This window comes from Cajanus cajan, chromosome 10 (assembly GCF_000230855.2).
Source record: "Cajanus cajan strain Asha chromosome 10, NIPB_CcT2T_4, whole genome shotgun sequence".
Lineage (NCBI taxonomy): Eukaryota > Viridiplantae > Streptophyta > Magnoliopsida > Fabales > Fabaceae > Cajanus > Cajanus cajan.
This window is the reverse complement of record NC_138526.1, coordinates 43,190,833-43,213,921: the sequence shown is the minus strand read 5'-3', so window position 1 is coordinate 43,213,921 and position 23,089 is coordinate 43,190,833. Positions and strand designations below refer to the sequence as shown.

Sequence of the window (23,089 nt, the reverse complement as noted above, 5' to 3'; positions counted from 1 at the left end):
ATAATGTCATCAAAATTTTATAATTAGCTTTGTACATTTTTTTTGATAGATTGAGGTCAGAAAATGTGTTGGTAGAAGCAGGTTGTGCTTGGTTGTATACGAGAAAATGAAAAGTTTGAAGGTGAAAAATTATAGAATAAAAACCACTTTACACTCGTTTTGTACTGAAAACACAAGGATATAGAAAAGAAAATTGCTTCGTAATCATTCTAGACTGAAAATCATGTCACTATTTTCCAAATTTCACTAACTCAAACCAAGTATACCTATAATGCTCATGTTCTGGCATTGTGGAGTGATAACCAAATGCGTCTTTATTTATTGTTTCTTTTTATATAAACAAACTGAAATTTGAAAAGCAGGTGGTTTCAACAATGAATTTTAACATCTTTGATATGAAACCAGTGAGCCAATTAAGATGAATAATTAACATTATATGCATTTTCCACACAAGACACTGACCAAAAATTATGCATTGAGCAGTCTCTATATGATGAAAAAAATACAAAGAATTCCTCGACAAATTAGCTAATCATTCCTATATAGCTTGGAAGAACTAATGATGAAATTGAATTGATCAATATTATATCCTTCCCTTGCACGTCTCTAATATAACAGTCATACACATGATGATCAGCATCACGTTCCAACTAAGAAATTGCAGAGAATGACATACCAATGTAAACCTGTGAACTTGAATACATCAGACACGTGAAGATAAAACTAACTTTTAAAGTGTTTCTTTGCCTTCTTTTTTTTCTTGAAATCTTCTGGACCAGCTAGACAAATTGATGATGATTTCAACTCCTCTAAAAGTTTTGTTGCCAACTTAACCTTCCCTGTTTTATTTAAATTATGGATTAGTGATCGATAGATATATATCGAAGGAAGAACCCCCTTCAGTTTCATCTCCCTAAAGCATTTCAACGATTCCTCAACATTTCCTGATCGGCCAAAATACTCAATTATTGCAGTATATGTAAGAAGATCTGGTTCAATCCCATTCTCAGTCATTTCCTTAAAATACACAAAGCACATATCAAATCTTCCAGCCTTCTGCAAGCCATTTATTAGAGTATTGTAAGAAACAGTATCTGGGACAAAACCAGCATCCCTTATGGACGCAAACACATTAACCATTTCATCCACATGGCCTGTATGACCCAAGATATCTAGAACCATATTATATGTGAACAAGTCCAGACCAAAACTCCGTCTTTTGAGATGATCAAATAGCACCAAGGACTTTTCTTTCTGTCCACATTTGGCAAAGGCAAAAATGATCCTGTTGATGAAGGTTGATCTGCCAAAACGTGTTATCTCCCATATTTCGTCAAGAAATCTGAGTAGCTCCACACAATCATTTACTTTTGTGAAAGCCTGGGCAAATTTGAGGCATGAAGTTGCACTTGGGGATTTATAAGACAACAATAATTTCTTGAAAACTTGACAAGAAAGGTCAATGTCATTCTTCTGACTAGCCTCCACTAGTATGAGATTATACACATCAGGGGTGAGAACAATGTTCTTATCACGTAAAGTTTGAAGCATTTTACTGGCAGCTGAAAGATTTCCAGCCTTGCACATCTTATCGATATATGTGTAATAGACTTTCACACCGGATGCTCGTGCATTTTCAACAGTGGCAAGAAATTCTTTAAGGACTTCATTTGTTACTCTCTCTATGCCAGGAGATGCCTCTGTCGAATAAATCCGAAAACTGCCAAGTGCCAATCAATTAACTTTTAATGGTTAAAAATTAAAAACAATCAGATTCAAAAGACTTTGGTTGTGATGGGAATCATACAGTTCAGTATTGTATTGACAGTCATAATCATTTTGACTAAAAAAACATTTTTTGAGGTAATTAATTGTTCATTCTTCATAAATAAGTTTAAATCAATGATAATACAAGACAGCTCCCTGTGACTGAAAACTGCTTATCCAAAAGACATCCACTTATATATTGCTTCTAAATGCCGAACATTAAAAAAAATGAGATTAGACCATAAAAAAGTAAGCCGACTATGTACAACTAACTACTTAGGTGCTAAAGCTAAACTAAAATAAGTTGCCACAGTGTAGAACTTGATAAGTCAGGCTCAATAAAAATAAGAAAATCTGTAAAGACCTATTAAAAAAAACTAAAGCAAAATGCCATGATAAAACAAGTTTGAACCTCAACAACAACAACAACAATAACCACTCAACTTACAGTGGAATTCAAAGTTATTATGCATAGCAAATTACAAAGGCAGTAAGTAGTATAATGATAATTATCACTCATGAGTGGAGATTCTGAGACCCACCCACCATAAGAACTTTACTTTATATACTTTCATTCAAAGCAGAGAAAAGAATTAGAAAACAAATGGAGTGAAGAAATTGATCTAGGAGGGGTACCGAATGGTTGTCGAAAGAGCAGAGCAGAGTTTCAAGTGAAAACGGAAGAGCCCTGTTGTACCTCCTAACATCATTCGCAGATCAAATCAGATTACCTCGTTCGTATTTTTCATTTTATGGTGCACACACAAACAACTCAAGAAATATTGCTTTTTAGTCCTCTGACCGATTTCACAATAGGGACTCAAAGTCTGTGTTTTAACAGAAAAGCCCCTGTATAAAACCTCGTAATTTGGGTGCGCAGGAGGCCACGTCCATTATTTAATCCCGATTTGTGAACCGGAGGAACTTCTCTGAACAGTGAATCAAACCGCTGAATTCCGTAAAATCTTTCGACTATCAATAACAATCAACTGTGCTCCTTTTGCGAAACTCAAAGACTTCCATTTTGTGACCAGTCGGCGATGATTACATATTATCCGCGCTTCTGAGGTTTCTTCGATGAAGCATAACGGAAATAAATGGTTGAATTTCTTGATATGAGCCGTGTTTTAATTTGAAAATGTTTTTCTTTTTTAAAAAGAGAATGTTGTATGTTATTTTATTTGTTTCAATTTTAGTGTAATGGTTAGCTGTGAGGATTACTATTCAGCTTTAAATGCCAGTTCTGCTTCTGAGAAATCGTGATTGATAGAGCTGTAATTTAATCTGAGCCCCCATTCACGAATTTGTGAAACAATTATCTTCTTTTGTTGTTGATGCGTGAATCTTCAAAGTACTTTTGATCATCAAATGTTGTATTTGTATTAATCCTTGTTAACTGTCTGCTTTACTTGCCTTGGTAATTATATTCAAATTGTGATTGTTATGTGTCATTTATGGATTATCATTCATAGGGATTATTTTGTCATTTGTTTGTTACAATTTTTTGTTTTGAACCAATGATGTTACAATCCAACTTGTCCCGGATTGTAGTTTAGCCAAGTCCCTCTTCTGAGGGAGAACCTTCTTGGTGTTGCTACATTTCCTATGGCAGAAAAGATTAAACTGAGGTTCGGTACTGTTGTATTTTGTGCCATCTATCTTTGAATTAAGGCCTTATAGTAAGGAATTGTGCGTTGTGACATTTTCTTTTAATAGGTCTATAGTCTGATTAACTAGAAGATTTTGTGCTGCACTCAAGCTTCATCTTAACATCATTGTAATGATTTTGATGCTGGGTTTAAATGTGTTGTCTAATTATTGTTCAATCTATTTCCAAAGGCAATTAGTAATTTGTTTGATTTGAATTACGAACTTCTAATTTTGTGGGGTTGTAAACCTCTAATGAAGAGTGCCTTGTAGAAAGTTAGAAATAACTGTGAACTACTCCATCCCATCCAATGGTTTGCAAGACATCAGTACCTGGATTAAATAATTACATTTACAATACATGGTACATTACTAAGCTACTTCAAGTAATTATATTCAATTATATTCAATTAACTTCCCAAATACTAATAAATGATGCCTAATTTTTCAAGTAACATGACCTTGGTTTATGGACTACATGAATATTGTATCTAGAATTACTGTAGAAGTTGAAGCCAATTTAAATGCATGAACATGTGGTAATAGAACTTTCTCTGGAATGGTGGAAAGAATTTTTCTTCGAAATGAGTTCAATAATCAGGGCAGAACCGGTAGTTTCATCCTGTATACAGAATACTACGATCAACTTAGTAACATCATGTAGAGCCTCTGAGCAGAATTCAAGGCTACCTTGCGAACAGTACGAGTTATGGTGCTCTACAGTCATACCTTGTTTGCATATGTTGCAGAATCCCAACGGATCCAAATCCTTCTTCCACATGTGGAGTAGAGACTACTAAATCGTATTAGATTCGTAGATATCATGGAGTGAAAGGGTGATTACTGATTAGAGTTAGTGTAGGGCAACTTCAATTTTGCATTTTCAAGACATGGCTTATCTTTGATCACATTCTTCAAGCTATGTGACTTGGCATGTCGTTATCACCCTTCTTCAAGCTTAGTGACTTGCTTGCTTTCTCAACCACGATTGAGTTACGTCGTTGAAAATTTCCCAACAACATATTTAATTTGATCAGCTATAAAACACTATTAAAATGTTGACATCTTTGGATTCATCAAAGAACATGCTTATTATTTTTTCATTATTATTTTAATGATAAGAAAATCAATCATTTTGGCTAAGGAAAATTTTGTTTTGAGACGTTTTCAAGAATACATTTTTTCACATCATTTTACGAAGTTACAAAATTTATTCTCGGTATAGATTATTTTTGGGAATAAAATAGCCTTTATATTCTTACGTTCTTATTCTCGATGAAAGAGATAAGTAAGTGGATTTCTATGACGTGATAATTAAAATTTTTATTTTTATTCATTTTAATTTTCTTCTTAATTATTTCTACAAAAGTATTCATATCACAAATTGAACACATTATTTTAAAATTTTTTAGTAAATACATTATTACTATTATACCAAAAATATCATTCTCGTTATTATATTAAGAATACTATTTTTGAGGATGGAAATTGATAATTTGAAACAAACACCTAAGATAATCATACATAGCATTGGTAGAAAAAATTGCCTAATTGGCTGACATATAATGGAAATCTGTGTAAGTAATGAGAAGGAAACACTTTTTTTCAACTACGTAAGTGGACATCTGATATTTTGGGGGAAGGGAGTATATAGAAGGTTTTTTTTTTTTTTAATCTTTAAAAATGATAGATAGGAGAGTCAAGGAGTTAGATTAATTAATTGTTTTAGCAGTTACTCAAAATTTATTAATGTCTAGTAAATAAATTGGTTTAAGTATTTTAGTATCTAATTCGATTAAATTTAATTGTATTAAATTGAGTCGGATTTGTGAATTATTTTTTTAACTAACTTGACTACAATCAAGTTGAATTAAGTTGGGATCATTGGATTGAATAATTAAAAAACTATATATTTTAAAAAAAATTATAAAAACGAAAATAAAAAGATAATTTAAATTTTAATACATGATTTAAAGTATAAACAATATTAAAATAATCATACATGAAAAATTATAAATATCCCGAACAAACAAAAGTTAGATTACTAACTAACAACCTTTGAATTATATGATAAGTAGAATTAAATCATTATTCTTGCTCCATGTTTTCAATTTAGTCGATCAACTCATCACTACAATATTTAATAGAAAAAAATAGAATTAAATATATACAAAGGAGTATCATGCGTTGAGTTGATTCAAATTTATTGGATAGTAAACTTTTTTATTTGTTATCTAACCCAATTAGAATCGGATAACATAAAAAATATTTAACCTAATTCCTAAAATATAATTGAGTTTGTTCGGGTAGGTCATGTTCGTGGATGAGTCATCACCTACTTACATCCCTAATGCCTATATAGAAGAAGGTCTTATTTTATCATTAAAAATGGTAGATAAATGAGCAATAACATGCTAAAGAGCCTCAAATCAAGTATCATAGGAATTTTATCTCAAGTGTCAATAGATCTCTTTAAGCATGTATGTTGACCAAAGTCAAACTTGCATCATATAAAATTTAAGTTCAAACCAAAGCCTATACCATTTATGTCAACTTTAAATGACATATAAAAAAAATGTTTTGGCTTATGCTATAATGGACATAATTATTATTTACTATTTCAAAACATATGTATTATGTCAAAATTCAAGAAATATTACTCTTTTAATAAAAAAAATGTTAACATATTATTTTCACAGTAAATCGGGATCATTGTATTTGAAGTATTATTTGTTTTGGTACTTACTTGATCATTACGATTTTATCCTTGAAAAAGCACCTTGATAGATAAAAGAGAGAAAATATTTATAAATTATCCTTAATCTCGATTATTAAGTGATATAAGATTTTTAGATATATCAAAATAATACCTCAAATGCGATGATTCTAACGATGTTAGTAGACATACGGTCAAAATATTAGCATCAGAAGAAAGGTCCAAATCACTCTTACCCATTATTCTCGATTGAAAAGTTTGTTTTGATATACCTAAAAGTCTCATATTATTTAAGAATCGAGACTAAAGATAATTTATAAATACATTCATTGTTTAACACATTAAAATGTCTTTTCAAACATAAAACCGTGACAACTCAATAAATGTTAAAACAAATAATACTTCGAACACAATAATCATGACAATGTCAACAAATTTATAATATAAACATGTATAATATTAATTTTTAAGCAAAGGAGATAAAGTAAAAATTAAAATTATTTCATTTTTGTGTCAAACTTATTTGTACTTAACATTGTAAATTTGGTTTAATTGTTAAATAATAAAAATTGTCTTTTATCTTTTTTATCTTTGCTTTGAAGTTATATTAAATAAAAATGTGTTACTATTTTTTTATCCATAAAATTTACATAATAACAATAAAATTTGAATTTATAATTGTGTATTCTATCCAAACTTTCACTAATATCACTAAAATTGTCCCATTGATTTATATGTAGATTAATTCATAAAACCACATATAAGATGTACATTATTATTTTTGGTGATAATAAATCCCACGTACATTTCATTACTAATTCTTTCTACTTTTGGTATAGCTGAGTGACCGAAGGATATAATGCACTATTCCAACCTATAATGCCATTTGTTATAAAGACATTTTGAACATCAAACCTGCAAAAATAAAAATTTTTAAGGTAGGAATTCATGTGTCGAATTTAGGTGAGAAATTGTAGAATAAATATTTTAACTTTATATTAATATCATGATTAAAAAATAAAAACATGATTACGTAAAAAAATTGTAAATAATAAATATTTTTTTATCTTAAATATATTTTTAGTCTATCAATTTTAGGATAAATATTTTTTAATTTTTGAAATTTAAAATTATAATTTTTAATTCTAATAATTTTCAAAAATTTTAATCTCTTAAGTTACCAATAACATATATAAAAGTTATGACATTTATACAATATCAACTGGATTTAATACGATGTTTTCATTAATAAAGACATCAATATAGATTTTATGTGATAATATTTAACATATTTTTTAACAAATTTTAAAAATACTAAAATAAGATATTTAGAACTTATACACATAAAAAGAATTAATTTTAAATTAAAAAATAAATTTATCTTAAATTTAAGAATTAAGGGATAAAAATATATTTAAACCGTAATTTTTTAATGCCTATATTAACAATCAATTATGCGTTGAAAATTCTTATTAAAATGAATTCGTTTAAATGGTTAAATTGGATTTTTATTCAAATTGCTTATTTTATTTTTATATTCATTCTATAAAAGTGAAATTATCAATTTGTTTAGTTTTGTGTCGAAACCACATACTACACATAAAAAAAATGCAGATTTTTAAGTGATTAAGAACTGCTTCATTTTTAACATGAAAAAACTGAATTGATTTTAGTGAATACACCTTCAAAACACACACGGTTAATAAATTAGTTTACATTGAACTACTAAGGATTAACATGTACATTATTAGACTGCTGATAATTATTGACGGACAAATACCAACCGTATGAAATTATCTTTATTTCAGCTGATAATTAGAGTGTGCCTGGAATTGATTATAATGCTTTACTTTACCTCTTTTTTTTTAAAAAAAAGTTGTATAAAAAATAAATGGTATATTTGAAATAATAATTTAAATTTAGTTCAAATCTTTGGTCCCTTGTAATATTTTTTTTTAATTTAGTCTCACTTTAATTTTTTGTTTCAATTTGGTCCCCAATAATTTAAATTATTTCAATTTGGAACTTCCGTCCAAATGATTTAAACATAGTTAACTGTTGGCCAGGTGGATGCTAGGTAGATGCCACGTAGATGCATAGGTGGATGTCAAATTTCATGAATACACCTGGAACCAGAATGACCCATTCTGAAACCAGAACGACCTGTTCTGCTTGCACATGTTATGTGTTAATTTTGCAACTGGAACGAGACATTCCGAATGCAAATTTAACACAACATGAGTGCAATAGAACGAGCTGTTCTGAAACCAGAACGGGTCGTTCTGCTGTTAGAACGAACCGTTCTAGATTTAGAACAGCCCGTTCTAAAATCTCAACTTCATGCATGCGTTGACCAAAATACCGCAATGTAATTCAAAAATTAAAAATAAAAATTCATGTCATAAATTCAAAGACAGAAACTGAAAACAAAAATTCAGAACATAACATATACTAAAAAAATTCAAAGAAATTATTGAGAAAGGAAATCATCTAGGTAACGCTGAAGGGAAACCCTAAACTATAAAAATTCAGGTTGTACCTCCTTAAGAACAGGTTGTTATTATTGGGGAACATCGTCAATGACTTCAAGGGAAAACACCGTTTTGTTTCATATTTGATTGTATAGTGTCAATTTGGTAGTAAGTGGTTCACTCCAGTTTGACTAACAATGAAATAACACCTGCTACTATTGTCCTTAGTGATACACTACATCGCCCTTAATAATACACTATATAACCCAAATGTTTAGCAATTGAAGTTATCAATCTCCATTGACAATATTACCAAATCTAGTGTTTGAAATGCTTTTTATCTTGGGTTTTTTTTCGTGAAATTATGGAATCAGAATGGTCCGTTCTGAAACCCGAACAACCCGTTCTGGTTACATTATTGGTGTGTTAATTTTGCATCTAGAACGGCCCGTTCTAGGTACAAACTTAACATACCAAGAGTGTAACCAGAACGGGTCGTTCTGGTTTCAGAACGGATCGTTCTGGTTCTAGGTGTATTCAAGAAATTTGACATCCACCTACGCATCTACGTGGCATCTACCTGACATCCACGTGGCCACCAGTTAACTCCGTTTAAATCATTTGGACAGAAGTCCCAAATTGCAATAATTTAAATTATTGGGGACCAAATTAAAACCAAAAATTAAATAGGACTAAATTGAAACAAAAAAAATATTATAAAGGACTAAATAAGAGTTTTAACCTTTAAATTTATAAATATATTTTTTAAAAGTAAGATATTTTTATGAAGTTGAAGATTTGAAATTTATGAATATTTATTAATAATTTTTTAAGTTAATATACTATGTAAAAACTATTTTTTATTGTATTCAAACCAAATTAAACATTTTCAAATCATTTTTTTTAATAAATTTGTTCCAACAAAAATTTATTTTGATTTACACCTAAAAAAAAGTTAATTCATTTTGATTATAATTAATTATAGGAATAATCAATAATTCATATAATCAATTATCTAAATAAAATGATTTTCACAACTTTTGCAAACACATTTTTAGTGTTAAAATTTTCACAATCTTTACTTAATATTAATTTTTCATTTAAACATTTACTTATGAGATAATATACTAGGAGTACTACCCTTGAGCACAAATTATTAATTGTTTATCAGCTTTTTTGGATACTATATTTATGAACAAAAAAAAAGTAGTAAGAGTGGCCATGAATCCAAATCAGTCCAAAAAATTGATGAACATAAATCAATCTAAACCCAAAAATTTGGATTCATTCATATTAGGTTGAAAATAGAATGCAAATCCAATAAATTTTAATTAGAATACAAAATTTAATGTTAAAAATTAGATAACTAAAGAATTTTATTTATCTCTTATAAAAATCCAATTCATTTTGATTCAAATTAATCAATTATTATATATTGTTGTTTCCTATATTTTTATAAAGATTTAAAATTTATGGATAAAAAATGTTTAGAATTTGGACTAAAAGTTTAGTAAAACTTTCTACTCATTGTTAATGTTATAACACATCAATCTAGCCAAATCCCACAATTCAACACAATTTTTATAATATTATATTTTTATTCTCTTCTCAGGGTTAGAGTTTATGTGTATGTTTGTTATAGTTACTCATATTATATTATATGAGAATGAATATAAGATTGATTTATTTTTTTTATTGAATATAGAATTTAGTCCATATAAATGTTGTGGATTCTCAATTTGGTTCCTATGTATAAAAAAAATATTAAATTGGTTCCTATGCATATAAATGTTATTTATTTAGTCCTTGAAACTATTAATTCCTCCACATATTCTTAATTTGTTGTTGTTGTTTTTTTTTTTGTTTTTTTTTTGTTTTTTTTTTATACATATAGCCATTCTTAATTTGGTCACTATAAGATTAATACATTTGATCTCAATATGTAAGAACCAAATCAATAATATATTACATGTGTAAAAATGAAATTAAGAGTGTTACATATATAAGAATTAAATTAATAATGTGTAATGAAGTTAATGTTAAAAATCAACTTGATAACATTTAATAAGTATAGAGACAAATTTAATAAATTTTTACATATAAAAATCAAATTGAAAACTTACAACAACTAAAATTACATGTTTCACCTTATTTTTTTTAAATGATAAGTTCAATAATCGGATTGAAATTAATATAATCATAATCGAATTTATTCTTTCAAATTGAGAAATAAACATTCAAAAATTCAATCCAAAGAGGTCCAATTAAATTTAATCACATAAGATAAAAAATAATATAAATTCAGTGAAAATCGTATCATGTTCATCCATGTAATGTACCATTCTCTTAATGTATTACTATTATGAAAATTGTTTCACTTTCAACAAGGAAAAAATTACGATTTTTAGTATGTTTTAATTGCTCAATACTTTTACTATAAAAGAACACAGTTACCACGAACCTATTACCTATATTGAGGGAAAAGAAAAGGTTATTGATAATGTTGCGTGTTAAACTCAAATACTTTGTGCAATTGACGTATCAAATGAAAATTAAATGTGAACAATAAATTGCCCAATTCCCCGATTTTGTCATATTAACGACGGAAGAACCAACCCAAGAAATGTTAATAAAACAAGATAGAGATTTTAATACACAAAAAACTTACATTTACAATGTTTTAGTACTATTGTTTTCCCGTATGTTATGTAGTTATGTTGTAATCTACCTCAGAATAAAACACCATTTTATATATATATTCTCTTTCTGGCTGGTTAGTGGTTTGTTTCTGATCTCATTGAGTTTGAGAAGACAACGCAAAATTGAGAACCGACCATTCTTAATGGGTCATCGAAGCCTTAATCACAAGCTGACATGGCACGATCAGGACCGTTTGTCAATGTCACTGAAAATGAAGTGCCAAAAAAGAACTGCGTAACATGAAGCCACTTCCATTCATTTCCTCCTTAAGCATACTGTAGTGCTCACGAAGCACTTCACGAGCGCATGCCCACCAAAGCAAAGCCAAATATTTATTCCAAGTCTGAATCTTTTGGCCCCTGATATTCCAAATCCGGAAACTTCAGATCTCGGGTATACCTTTGTGATCCAGAAGTATTGTTTTTTGTTTTGCTCTGAGCATTGCTTTCCCGGAAAACGGTTTCCGGGAAAATAAGTGAAGGAAGGGCGCAATTGGGGTTTGGAGAAAGTTGGGAGATGAGGCGAAGAACGACGGATTTTCGTAGGCCAGTGCGTAGGAGGGTTCCAGATGCGTTGTGGTGGGCATTGTGCTGTGCAGTGATTCTTCTCTTTGTCTATATTCTCAGCAAAGGGAACAAAATTGAGTCCAGACCCGCTTTGACAAAGGTAATGTTTTAACCATTTGCTTTTCAATTTTTCATAGATTTGTCCTTCTGGGGTGCTGCAAAAAATGTGCCAAATGAAACAGTGTGTTTTATTTTGGGGTGAATGAGTGATTGTTGTGCTTTGGTTTTGTCAATATGATGCTGGAAACTGATTTTGAGATTTTGGAATTGTGTGTGTCAAGGAGGTTGTGTGATTTGGCTTTTCCACTGCTTTGCTTTGGATAATTTTTCATTCTTGGGGATGTGAAAGGGGGGTTGTTTTGTAATTCATGGGATGGTTGTTTGTAATTTTTTGTTCTTGGGCTCATTTGGTTGATGCATGCCTAATATAATCTGTATAGGAGAAAGGTTATCTCGGTTTATGAGATTGGTTCATCATTCAGGTATATAATGGGGGGCAAATTTCGACTATGTCAGATTTTTGTGTTTAGACAGTATTGACTGCTCTTTTTTGTGTTTTTTCTGTATTGTATATCGGAAGTTTAGGGATGAGTCGAATCAAGTGCTAGATTGAATAAAAAACATTTGTATGTTTCCATTCAGTAACAGTCGCACACTACATACTTTTTTTTTTTTTTTTTACATCAATCAGAACTTGAATGCTTATTAATTTGGAATTGCAGTGGTATGCTAGATCTGATGTTTTAAACTGCTGATTTTATTAGACATCAACACCTGCACAATTCACTGACATTGATTTTGGAAGTTCATTGGATTTTAATCCATGCCATGTTGGGAAATCTCTAGTAACATTATCATTGAATGAAATTCTAACCATTCAATCAATTTTATTAAAATAGTATATTTTTATTACAAATTAAATATTTTTTAAAAATTAAGAGTGAGATAATCACACTTCACCATCCCAATTTTTTTCTTCACTGGAGAGGATCCTTGTCCGTACCGATACCATGCTACTACCCTATGCTCACATTGTTATTATTTGTTTATAATTACTATAATCATAGGAAAAGCTTAAATCTTGTTTTGCAATAGGCAGAATAGTGATTTTTGCAGATGTTGCTCTTGCCGTAGTTTTCACTTACATTTCATATTCTTATTACAGAGAAAAACCATTTCCCTAATCTATAAAGGTATTTATTATACTTTTTTCCCCCTAATATTAGAACTGTAACGGAATGGTCATCTTTTTCCAGAAAGGATAATGCGTGGATCATGAAAACAATACTTGAACTTGATAAGTTATTAAATGCAGCTTACATGGCATGCTTTATTTTATATTACAAAATCAGAATATTATATTATTATTAATGGGGATGGTGAGTGTAGATTAGGTCCTTGTCATCCTTTTTTAACTAATAATAACTTGTATCCTGTTATTCAGAGACCTTACAAGCATGATAAGATTATGGAAAGCCTTAATATTACTGAAGAGATGTTAAGCTCTAACTCAGTCACAAGACAACTTAATGATCAGATATCCCTGGCAAAAGCTTTTGTTGTAATTGCAAAAGAAAGTAACAATCTCCAATTTGCTTGGGAATTAAGTGCCCAGATCCACAATTCGCAGATGCTCCTCTCAAATGCTGCCACTAGGCGTGTTCCTTTAACAACCAGGGAAACAGATAGGGCTATCCATGATATGGCATTATTGTTATACCAGGCCCAGCAGCTCCATTATGATAGTGCAAACATGATCATGAGATTCAAAGCAAAGATTCAAGCTCTTGAGGAACAGATGAATTCTGTTAGTGAAAAGAGTTCAAAATATGGACAAATAGCTGCTGAAGAAGTCCCAAAAAGCCTGTATTGTCTTGGTGTCCGGTTGACAACAGAATGGTTCAAAAACTTTAATTTGCAAAAGAAATTGAAGGACAAAAGGCATGTGGAGATGAAGCTTAAGGATAACAATCTTTACCACTTTTGTGTTTTCTCTGATAACATTCTTGCAACTTCAGTTGTGGTCAATTCAACTGCAATGAATTCAAAAAACCCTAATATGATTGTTTTCCACCTTGTCACTGATGAAATAAACTATGCTGCAATGAAGGCATGGTTCACTATGAATGATTTCCGTGGGGTGACAGTTGAAGTTCAGAAGTTTGAAGACTTTAGTTGGTTAAATGCTTCATATGTTCCTGTGCTCAAGCAACTTCAAGATTCAGAAATACAGAGCTACTACTTTTCTGGCAATAGTGATGAGGGAAGGACACCTATCAAGTTCCGAAACCCTAAATATCTTTCCATGCTTAATCACCTGAGATTCTACATCCCTGAAGTTTTTCCTGCACTAAAGAAGGTGGTGTTCCTCGACGATGATGTTGTGGTTCAGAAGGATCTTTCTGGTCTTTTCTCCATTGATTTGAATGGGAATGTAAATGGAGCTGTTGAAACATGCATGGAAACATTTCACAGATACCACAAATACTTGAACTATTCCCATCCTCTTATACGCACACATTTTGATCCTGATGCTTGCGGTTGGGCATTTGGGATGAATGTGTTTGATTTGGTTGAATGGAGGAAAAAGAATGTAACTGGCATCTACCACTACTGGCAGGAAAAGAATGTAGACCGGACATTGTGGAAACTCGGTACCTTGCCTCCTGGATTATTGACATTTTATGGATTAACTGAGCCCTTGGACCCATCATGGCATGTTTTGGGTTTTGGCTACACCAATGTTGATCCTCAGTTAATAGAGAGAGGAGCTGTACTTCACTTCAATGGGAACTCCAAACCATGGTTGAAGATTGGGATTGAGAAGTACAAGCCCCTGTGGGAAAAATATGTTGAATACTCTCATCCGTTATTGCAACAGTGTAACTTTCATTGATTTTGAATACTTGAAACCTTGGTGGAAGATTCAGATTCAGAAGTAGTAGCCCCTATTGTTGGGGTAGGAGAATGTGTCACTAGCTGTTTATGGAACTGGTAGGCTTGGTGATCCCCACTGGAGATGCAAATTGAGGTCTTAATTCGTAGTCAGAAATGCTTGTACAATTTTAAATGGTCAAGCATGTGTGGTGGCTTTAACTTGGTGCCTTCATTGAATCTGGATCTTCTGTTGTAGCATATAGATGTTTATTTGTCACGTATTAGACTATATCAGTCCATAGTTTTTAAGTGTAGTCAAAGGATGAGATCAGCTGCAAACTGTTTATTGTTCACTACTGTCCTGTGCAAGACCAGATGTTCTTTCCCATGGCATTCATTTGCTGAAACTTTATCCTGCTATTCTTGTTGCCATTTTTTCAAAAGAAATTACTGTCATTATAGTTCTCATGTATCACAAAACTACCTAGTTTATTTATTTCAGAAACAGATTCCAGTTGCATTTGTTGTCCTTTATGGAGAATGTTTCTCTCGCATGCTTGTGTACAAGTATGTTACGGATATTTTGTACCTCATATCAATATTCCAAAGATCTGGTTTAGCTTATTAATAAAATCTATGATTGTTAATTCAAAGTAGCACGTGTTCAGCATGGCGGTTAAATGCTTTGAATTGAGCTATATTTGAACCAATGTAATGTTGGTCATCGATGCATATTTGTCTTTTCTTTAAAAATATTCTTAGAAAATAGAAATAAAGAAAAAGAAGAAATAAAAATAAGGAATTAAAAGATTTTGTTTTCTGCTTGGGGTGATGATATAAATGAAAAGAAAATTTTACTAGGCAGTGAAGGTACAAATCTTCTCGTAACATTTTTATGCACTTGATTGTTTTTAAGAAAGGGTAGTTTAGTAATATTATTTCATTCATTTAATGGGGATCGATTTTTGGAGAATTAAAAATACGTTTACCATGACTTCATTTTTGTCGTATTCATTTATCATTTTCAGTCCATTTCATCACTTTGTTTAAGGGGGGAACTATTTAAAAGGTGCAAGTGTTGTATGACAAAGTTAGAATGTTACGTTAAGAGGAAGCTTATATGGTAAGAACGAGCAACGAAAGAATAAAATTGCTTCTTGGCTTATTATAGATTTCTATATTTGGTCAAAGGGAATAAATTTGCATTGCATTTATATTTTGTTCAATCTAAAGGTTGTTTGCCCAGTCATTCTAAACTCAGGATTGGACCGATCCACCATACACATGCCAACTCTTGCTCTCATCTACCTCTCCAAAGGTGCCTCTACCATTTCCCACATTTTTATCTTTCAAACTTATAACTTCTATCGTCAAGAAATGAAGAGTGACACGTTATTTAAATGTGATTGTATTATTCCCATAAACAAATTTCTCATGTTTTACAAATTGTTTTGAGTTGATACCTAATAACTCACTCCCTCTATTTTTTTTTCATTGCCTTTAACGTTATGCACAAGAACTAAGACAATGATTGATATTTTAATTTTTTAAAGTATTTATTACATATTTTCCTGTTATACCCTTTAGGTGGTTGGAGAAGAAATAGGTACATTAGAAAATAAATAGACACATTATTCAGTAAACATGCATTAATTATCAAGAGTAAAAATGGAAAAAAAAATTAATAAATCATTGATTTTAGAAAAGTGATAATAATAAAAAAATTTGACAAAACGACTATGAAAAAAAAATGGAAGGAATACTATTTAATTTACTATATTTATACATTCTTTTTAATATAACATAGCTGGATTTTAAATTTCACGGTAGTAAACAATCAAAATGTGGCAATTATCTTTTGTCTCTTGGTGTTGTAGCAATTATTTCAAACTTTTGTTAGTAGTCCCTCCACACTTTTCATTTGTAATGCCTTGAGGGCAGATCTTGTTTGTATTAGCTTTTCGAAAGGCTTTTAGCTGATTTTGATATACATTGCAGAAGAAAATATTAAGTGTGGTTTGGTCTTTCGGAGAAGTAATTTAAAATATCTTTAATGGTAATTATGTATTTGAAAAAAATATTATTTTATTTCAGATTTTTTTTTCTTGATTCAATAAGTAGTTGATAGCGCAAGAGTTTCTTGATTTATTTTAGCTAAACTATAAAGGACAAAGGCCTTATTCTAAAAATTTAATACAGTTACGTATTCAAAACTTAAATTTAAGATCACTCATTAAGTTAAAATAATTGTTATAAGTTGTTTCAAATGTTTGTGATAATCCACAAATTAAATCATCGATGATTTAATTATTGTAAAACTATAAATATTAGAAGAAAAATATCATCAGCTTACATCGAAAACTATTTATTTTTTGTTTACAGTAGTTCTGGAACCCGCCTGCATAGTGCATGATCAATCTTTCATCATCAAATATAAATACTCTTTGTTCACAGCACCCACAACCAAACACACTTATACTAATATTCTGTCTCGGCCCAAAATATTTGAGGCTCAAATTACAGCCGTAGATTAAAGTCATTGTTAAGGTACAAGATGTCTAAGATACATTCCACTATTTTATTTTCCGTTTTTTTTTCGCACACTTACCTTCACTGTCTTTATTTTTCTTCTTCTCTCCTGGGTAAAAAAAAGTAAAGAGGAAGATGAATTCATCAATCATCACTCTGCTCATGGGACACAAGTTGGCCTGGCCATAGCCATGGATTAGTTTATATAACTTTCTTTTAATATTTTGATTGATCCGGGTAGGTCACATCATACAACATTACTTAAAAAAATAAAATAAAATAAAAACTTCAATTCAAACCAACCAAACAGAAAGCATGAGAGTAAAAGGCCATTTCATTTCAACTTTGAAGAATTTTGAAACATGTGGCACACTATTAGAGATTCTTCATTCTTCACTCTTCAAACACGAAGAACCGAATTCTCGGCTATGATTACTGTAAGTATTAATGAGAAGGTCAATCAAGTAATTTCACCCATGCCGGCGCAACATTATTAACATAATTTCCCGCGCCATTTGGAAGCGTCAACTCATGCTATTTACATGCAAATGCAACATCCCAAAATCACGCCTCCAACACCTTCCCATGAAAACGCCAAATGCCTCGCCGGTTTCTAGTCCGTCTCCGAAACCTCGTCAGCACCGAAACCGCGAACCCACTTCACGCTTTCTTCATTCCCCTCCCAACTCAACGACACACTCCTCCGAATGCCATTCCCCGCTCCGTCGCAAATCGTCGAGCCCCGCCAAAAGTCACCGTCCCACGGAGGAGCCGGGCCTCACGCGCCACCAACTATGGCCTTCCTCCGCCACTGCCAAGCGAAACTCCGGCACCCTCGCCGACCACATCACCCAAGACAGAATCATAGATCACACCAACGGTTCACCGAGACACGTGGCAACAACAACGGCAGAATCACCATTTTCTTCTTCTTCTTCTTCTAAGAAACCCTATAGCATTGTTCCGGGAAGATTGTCATTTGATGAGAACGCTAAACCCTTCTCCTCGCGGAGAAACTCTCTTGAATCAAAACCTGACGTGGAGAGAAAAGGAAGGGCTCGGAGAGGAACTTCGGATTCCGACGTGGCGAACTTGAACGGTGGAGATTTCTCCGTTTTGAAACGGTTCACGCTGAGAACTGGATCGTACAAGAGTTCCAAGTCTTGGTGGGCTTTGTCTCCAGGGAGGTCCGAGTCACCGGCTATGTCGGTTGAGAGCATGGATAAACCGATGTCGTTTTCGAGCTTCAAGCACCAAGTCACAAGTCCTACCAAGGCCAAAGGGTTTCTCAACATGGGTTTTGATCTCTTCAAGGGTAAGAAAAGTGGGGTTACCTCTTCGCCAAACATTTCTTTTGGAGTTTATAACTCCGAGGTTGCTCATAACCTTCGCTTGCTTGATAATCGTTTCATGCAATGGCGGTTTGCTAATGCTAGGGCACACGTTGTCAGTGCAAACATTTCTCACAAGGCTCAGGTATGCATGCATCAATATATTTTAATCACTGCTTTTCACAGTGAATATTTCGCACTTATAGACAAGTTTGTTAAGAGAAACAAAACTCCTTAGATATGTTGTTTATATATGAGTCGGGTGTATGCATCACACTTTATAATTTCCCTCAATATTATCTGATATATAACGAATGAGAAATGAAGAATTGATGGTCTCTTGATTTGTGAATGTGTTTAGAGCAATTTGATATGTGTTTGGGATGGTCTTACAAAGTTACGGCAATCTGTTCTGAAAAAGAAGATACAGTTTGTCAGAGAGAAACTTGAAATGAAAATCGCTTTTGTACTGTATTCTCAAGTAAGTTTGTAGTAAATCTCAGTTTATATATTAAGATTTGCTAAACTTATTATTTCAGTGATTTCATTTTCCATCTCATGTGTTGCTTTGGCAGATGAAACTATTGGAAGCTTGGGGTGGTCTGGAAAGGCAACACTTACAAGCAATTACTTCCATCAAGGAATGTTTGCATTCGGTTGTTTGCAGGGTTCCTCTTTTGGAAGGTGCTAGGGTAGGTAACTAATTAACTAGGTTTGCTAGAAACATTCGTTTCAGTAGAGGTAGGAAACGTGTATTGACTAAATAATTCTAATGGAACAGGTGAACATGCAATCAACATCCATTGTTCTACGCCATGCATCTGATCTCACAGCTTCAATCAAGTCAATTTTAATTACATTTTCATCTTCAGTATGTTTGTTAACACTGCTATATTTTTAGTGCTGTTGCTATTATATATGAAGACTTAAATTGAAATCGAAATATTGTTTCATCAGGAGGTTGATAAGATCGCTGCAATGCTATCAGAATTAGCTAAAATTGTTGCACGAGAGAAACAACTGTTAGAAGAGTTCTACGATCTTTTCCAGACCTTATATGTCTTTGAGGTAACTAATTTTTGCATCATCACATAAAGGAGAGAAAGTTAAACTTTTATCGTTCCATTTAAGTACGCAAAAATAAATATTTTTGTTCAAATTTGTCAAACTATAGATCACTTTAATGCTTGTCATGCTTAAATTCAGATTCACTATTAAATTTCATCCTAATCTGTACTCAGATCTTACGTGCTGCTTAAAAATAAAATCATTTTTTGGCTTATTTATCGTTAATTTTATCATAATATATGTTGACAGCTTCAAGAAAAAAGTGTTAAGTGCAATCTCGTTCAACTTGAAGGTTGGCAACAAAAATATCAACTGCAGCAATTACCACCGGAGATTTCTATTTAGATGATGGATATTCAGAGAAATACAAGTGTTGATTAATTGACGAATTTTGCTAATATTGTAACTGTTTACATGGTCCCCGAAACTATAATTGTTATTCTTTTAACAAGCATGTACCATTAGTTTACATGTTATAATGTCACTTCACGGAGCAAATACCAATTTAATAATGTATTCTAGAAGAAAAAAAAAAAAAGTTATTTCCCCTTTAAAGATCTCACAAATTTTCTTTTCATAGTTTGTTCTTCAACATATAATTTATCTTAGTCTACAGTTATCTTTTTATTCTTTTTATCTCTCGTTTTTTTTTAAATGTGTTTGGCGAATATAATGTGAATTATGATTTTTTTAACACTTCACTTATTCATTTTCTTATATCTCGATATTTTCCATTTTTTTTATCTCTTTTGTTCTTTTATTTTTATTTTTCTTTAACCTATATATTCACACCCCAAGAAAGAAGGGAGTGACATAAATGTTTTCCTTTGATCGGAAATATTTTGTTTCACTTAAAATTTGGTTGAGTAAAAATATTCAATGATCAATATAAAGAATATTAGACCATTTAATGACAATTTATTTCGTCTCAGTAAAAAAAGAAAAAAAACTTTAACGGTTGAAATTTAAAAGATTGATATTAGAGAGTATTTTTAGGTTGAAATTATATTTTATATTTATTTTGATTAAATTATGAGAATTATATTTTAATATAATATTTATTATTGTTTTATTATTATTATTATTAAGTGAGAGAAAGAGTTTATAATCAAAATTAAGATGGACAAATCGTGGATGGGTCAAAGAGAAGTTAAGCTAGGTTTAAATTTTAAAAGAGAGATGCATTTGCTCTCACTTTTCTTTTACACTTTGAAGCAGGAGGAGAGGAAATAGGATGATATCATCCTGAAGGTCCACATTTCTTCACTATTGCTGATAGAGGTAAGGGGCAGTGAGAATTCTCGCTTTAAGATGTAGGGTAACTAATGGGTAGTAAGATTGACTCCCAACCACTGTATATCATATGTTGAAAGGGAAAATCCCAATTGTTTTCTGTTCTCATTTATTATTTTTCCATGTGATTCTATTGCTCTTAGATTGATATGAGTTGTGATCATATATGATTAATCTCATGCATTGAGTCATTTTTTATATGAATTGAATTGCTTGAGGGTCTTTGTGAGAACCCTAAGAATATGTGAGTGAATGGTCATTATATAAATATAATAATTGGAAGTTGTAATTGTGTGAAAGTCGTATCTTATGGTGTATTGCATGAGTAAAATAGAGTGTTTTACTAATTGAAATTATAAATGTACGTGTTGGGTTTGCTGTTTGCAAATCGCGATTATGTAGGTTTCTAGTTTTTAATATGACACTAGATGTTACTTGTGTTACAGGGTGCTAGGATGCCTAAGAGCAGGGTTCACTCCCTTTTATGTTTGTGTTGGGTGTTGGGTGTGGGATATGCCTTACCAGGCATGGGGGTTCCAAGGGAGTCCTTGCTACTATCTCATATAGGTTATTCTGAGCGTAAGTCATCCTGAGAGTTATGAGTACTTTTTGGACAAGTTGTGCCAGGCGCAAATGAATTTCCACCAGACATCGACTATATATAAAATGATGGTTCCTTATGATAGCTAAGGGATGTTAGGAGTAATTTGAATATTGATGTGGAGTGAATATGTATGCCTGATAGATTGCTTGAATGAGATACTTGTTTCCTGTTAGCAAATTGTGTATATGGTAAAGTGTATGTATCATTGATTACAATTGTGAATATGACAAATTGTATGTGAGGAAAATTGATGAATGGCAAATTGTTGAGTGTTTATATATATATTATATTATATATATATATATATATTTATTTATTTCATGATATAAAGAGTATGTGTAACATGGATCATATGCACGCAAATATAAATTGTTTTATATGCATTGTGCATATCTTGAGATTTGTACCATTTGCATGCAAATTAAGAATCTGTGTCTATTGTATTCCATACTTGCATCTAAATTATTTATAATTGATGTATTATAAATAAGTGATTGTATGATGGAGATATGTGAGCTATTGATAATGATAACCATTGCTATTGTCATGTTATTATATTAATAATGTATGAATTGTGTTTGGCTATTTATCTTTTATTTCATGCCATGAGCTAGAGTGAAAAGTTTTCTCACCCTCTTTTGTTTCCACGTCTTTGCTATATGTATGTGGTTACGGGTAATGTTCATCAGGATCTTGATGATGCTAGTGATGAGATTTAATCCTTATCTTCAGAGTGCTCTGATAAGATATGTGACATTGAAACTTAGATTAGGGATATTTTGATTTAATTTCTAGTATAAGAATTGTATTTAGTTTTATATTTTTTGCATTAGTATAAATTTTTTTAAAGAGTTTGTTATATGATACTATTTACCCTATGTTAGGGATTTCACTTAGATTATTTATGCATTGATTTGGATTAATTTATATGTGTGTTAAGAAGTTTTAAATCTATCTATGTATGTAGGATAAAAAGTGTCAAGCAAGGCAATTGGTAAGGATGTTTTGATCCTTTTTGATTCAAAAGCTACACATTCCTTCATCTCTGTTAATTGTGTAGGGAGATTAGGTTTGCCTATGAGTGACTTGTATATTGATCTATCTATTACTGCTCTTGTTGTTTTGTTTGTTGTTGCTTCTAGGGTGTGTGTGAGATGCTCGATAGGGGTTTTTAGTAGGAGGTATGGGGTGAATTTGATTTGTTTGTCCATGGTAGAGATCGACATAATCTTAGGGATGGATTGACTATCTGTCAATCGCATTCATATAGATTGTCCTTAAAGGAAGTTGGTGTTTTCTCAAGTGGAGAATGAGGTCTTAGTGTCAGCTAGACAAGTTGAGGAATTATTGAAGGGAGGAGCTAAGTGCTTGATTTTGTTGGCTACTATGAGTGTGGAGTCAAAGAAGTTGGTCAATGAGATTGATGTAGTTAGGGATTTTCTAAAGGTGTTTTCGGATGAGGTATCTAGATTACCTCTTGTGAGATGTCGAGTTCACTATTGATTTGGTGCTAGGTATAT

At 31.6% G+C, this 23,089-nt stretch overlaps 3 protein-coding genes and 3 non-coding genes across 6 annotated transcripts; 5 read left to right on the top strand and 1 right to left on the bottom strand.

Moving 5' to 3' along the window:
- Window positions 1-405: 405 nt before the first annotated feature.
- On the bottom strand, window positions 406-3,085 carry LOC145952575 (uncharacterized). The gene is made up of 2 exons (XM_083065141.1): window positions 2,404-3,085; window positions 406-1,720 (listed from the first exon to the last, which is right to left on the bottom strand). The coding sequence occupies exons 1-2, from the start codon at window positions 2,475-2,477 to the stop codon at window positions 724-726; spliced, it is 1,071 nt and encodes a 356-aa protein (XP_082921267.1). The 5' UTR covers window positions 2,478-3,085; the 3' UTR covers window positions 406-723.
- LOC114914926 (small nucleolar RNA U36a) lies at window positions 2,803-2,890 on the top strand. Its single transcript, XR_003802753.1, has one exon. It is a non-coding gene; the product is annotated as a small nucleolar RNA U36a (small nucleolar RNA).
- LOC114914929 (small nucleolar RNA Z223) lies at window positions 2,970-3,059 on the top strand. The gene has a single exon (XR_003802756.1). It is a non-coding gene; the product is annotated as a small nucleolar RNA Z223 (small nucleolar RNA).
- Window positions 3,086-3,280: 195 nt separating the features above from the next.
- On the top strand, window positions 3,281-3,397 carry LOC114914931 (small nucleolar RNA Z278). Its single transcript, XR_003802758.1, has one exon. It is a non-coding gene; the product is annotated as a small nucleolar RNA Z278 (small nucleolar RNA).
- Window positions 3,398-11,392: 7,995 nt separating this feature from the next.
- LOC109817625 (putative galacturonosyltransferase 10) lies at window positions 11,393-15,264 on the top strand. The gene is made up of 2 exons (XM_020382939.3): window positions 11,393-11,967; window positions 13,312-15,264. Exons 1-2 carry the CDS (start codon window positions 11,818-11,820, stop codon window positions 14,761-14,763), a joined length of 1,602 nt encoding a protein of 533 aa, XP_020238528.1. The 5' UTR covers window positions 11,393-11,817; the 3' UTR covers window positions 14,764-15,264.
- A 2,162-nt stretch (window positions 15,265-17,426) lies between these two features.
- On the top strand, window positions 17,427-20,584 carry LOC145952666 (QWRF motif-containing protein 3-like). The gene is made up of 6 exons (XM_083065543.1): window positions 17,427-18,749; window positions 18,966-19,085; window positions 19,180-19,296; window positions 19,386-19,475; window positions 19,562-19,672; window positions 19,922-20,584. Exons 1-6 carry the CDS (start codon window positions 17,805-17,807, stop codon window positions 20,015-20,017), a joined length of 1,479 nt encoding a protein of 492 aa, XP_082921669.1. The 5' UTR covers window positions 17,427-17,804; the 3' UTR covers window positions 20,018-20,584.
- Window positions 20,585-23,089: the final 2,505 nt, after the last annotated feature.

Coding starts and splice junctions, on each gene's coding strand:
- LOC145952575 (XM_083065141.1), bottom strand. CDS start 2,477: ATGATGTTAGGAGGTACAACAGGGCTCTTCCGTTTTCACTTGAAACTC. Junction 1,721..2,403: donor GCTCTTTCGACAACCATTCG/GTACCCCTCCTA, acceptor GGCACTTGGCAG/TTTTCGGATTTATTCGACAG.
- LOC109817625 (XM_020382939.3), top strand. CDS start 11,818: ATGAGGCGAAGAACGACGGATTTTCGTAGGCCAGTGCGTAGGAGGGTT. Junction 11,968..13,311: donor CCAGACCCGCTTTGACAAAG/GTAATGTTTTAA, acceptor CCTGTTATTCAG/AGACCTTACAAGCATGATAA.
- LOC145952666 (XM_083065543.1), top strand. CDS start 17,805: ATGCTATTTACATGCAAATGCAACATCCCAAAATCACGCCTCCAACAC. Junction 18,750..18,965: donor ACATTTCTCACAAGGCTCAG/GTATGCATGCAT, acceptor GAATGTGTTTAG/AGCAATTTGATATGTGTTTG. Junction 19,086..19,179: donor CTTTTGTACTGTATTCTCAA/GTAAGTTTGTAG, acceptor TTGCTTTGGCAG/ATGAAACTATTGGAAGCTTG.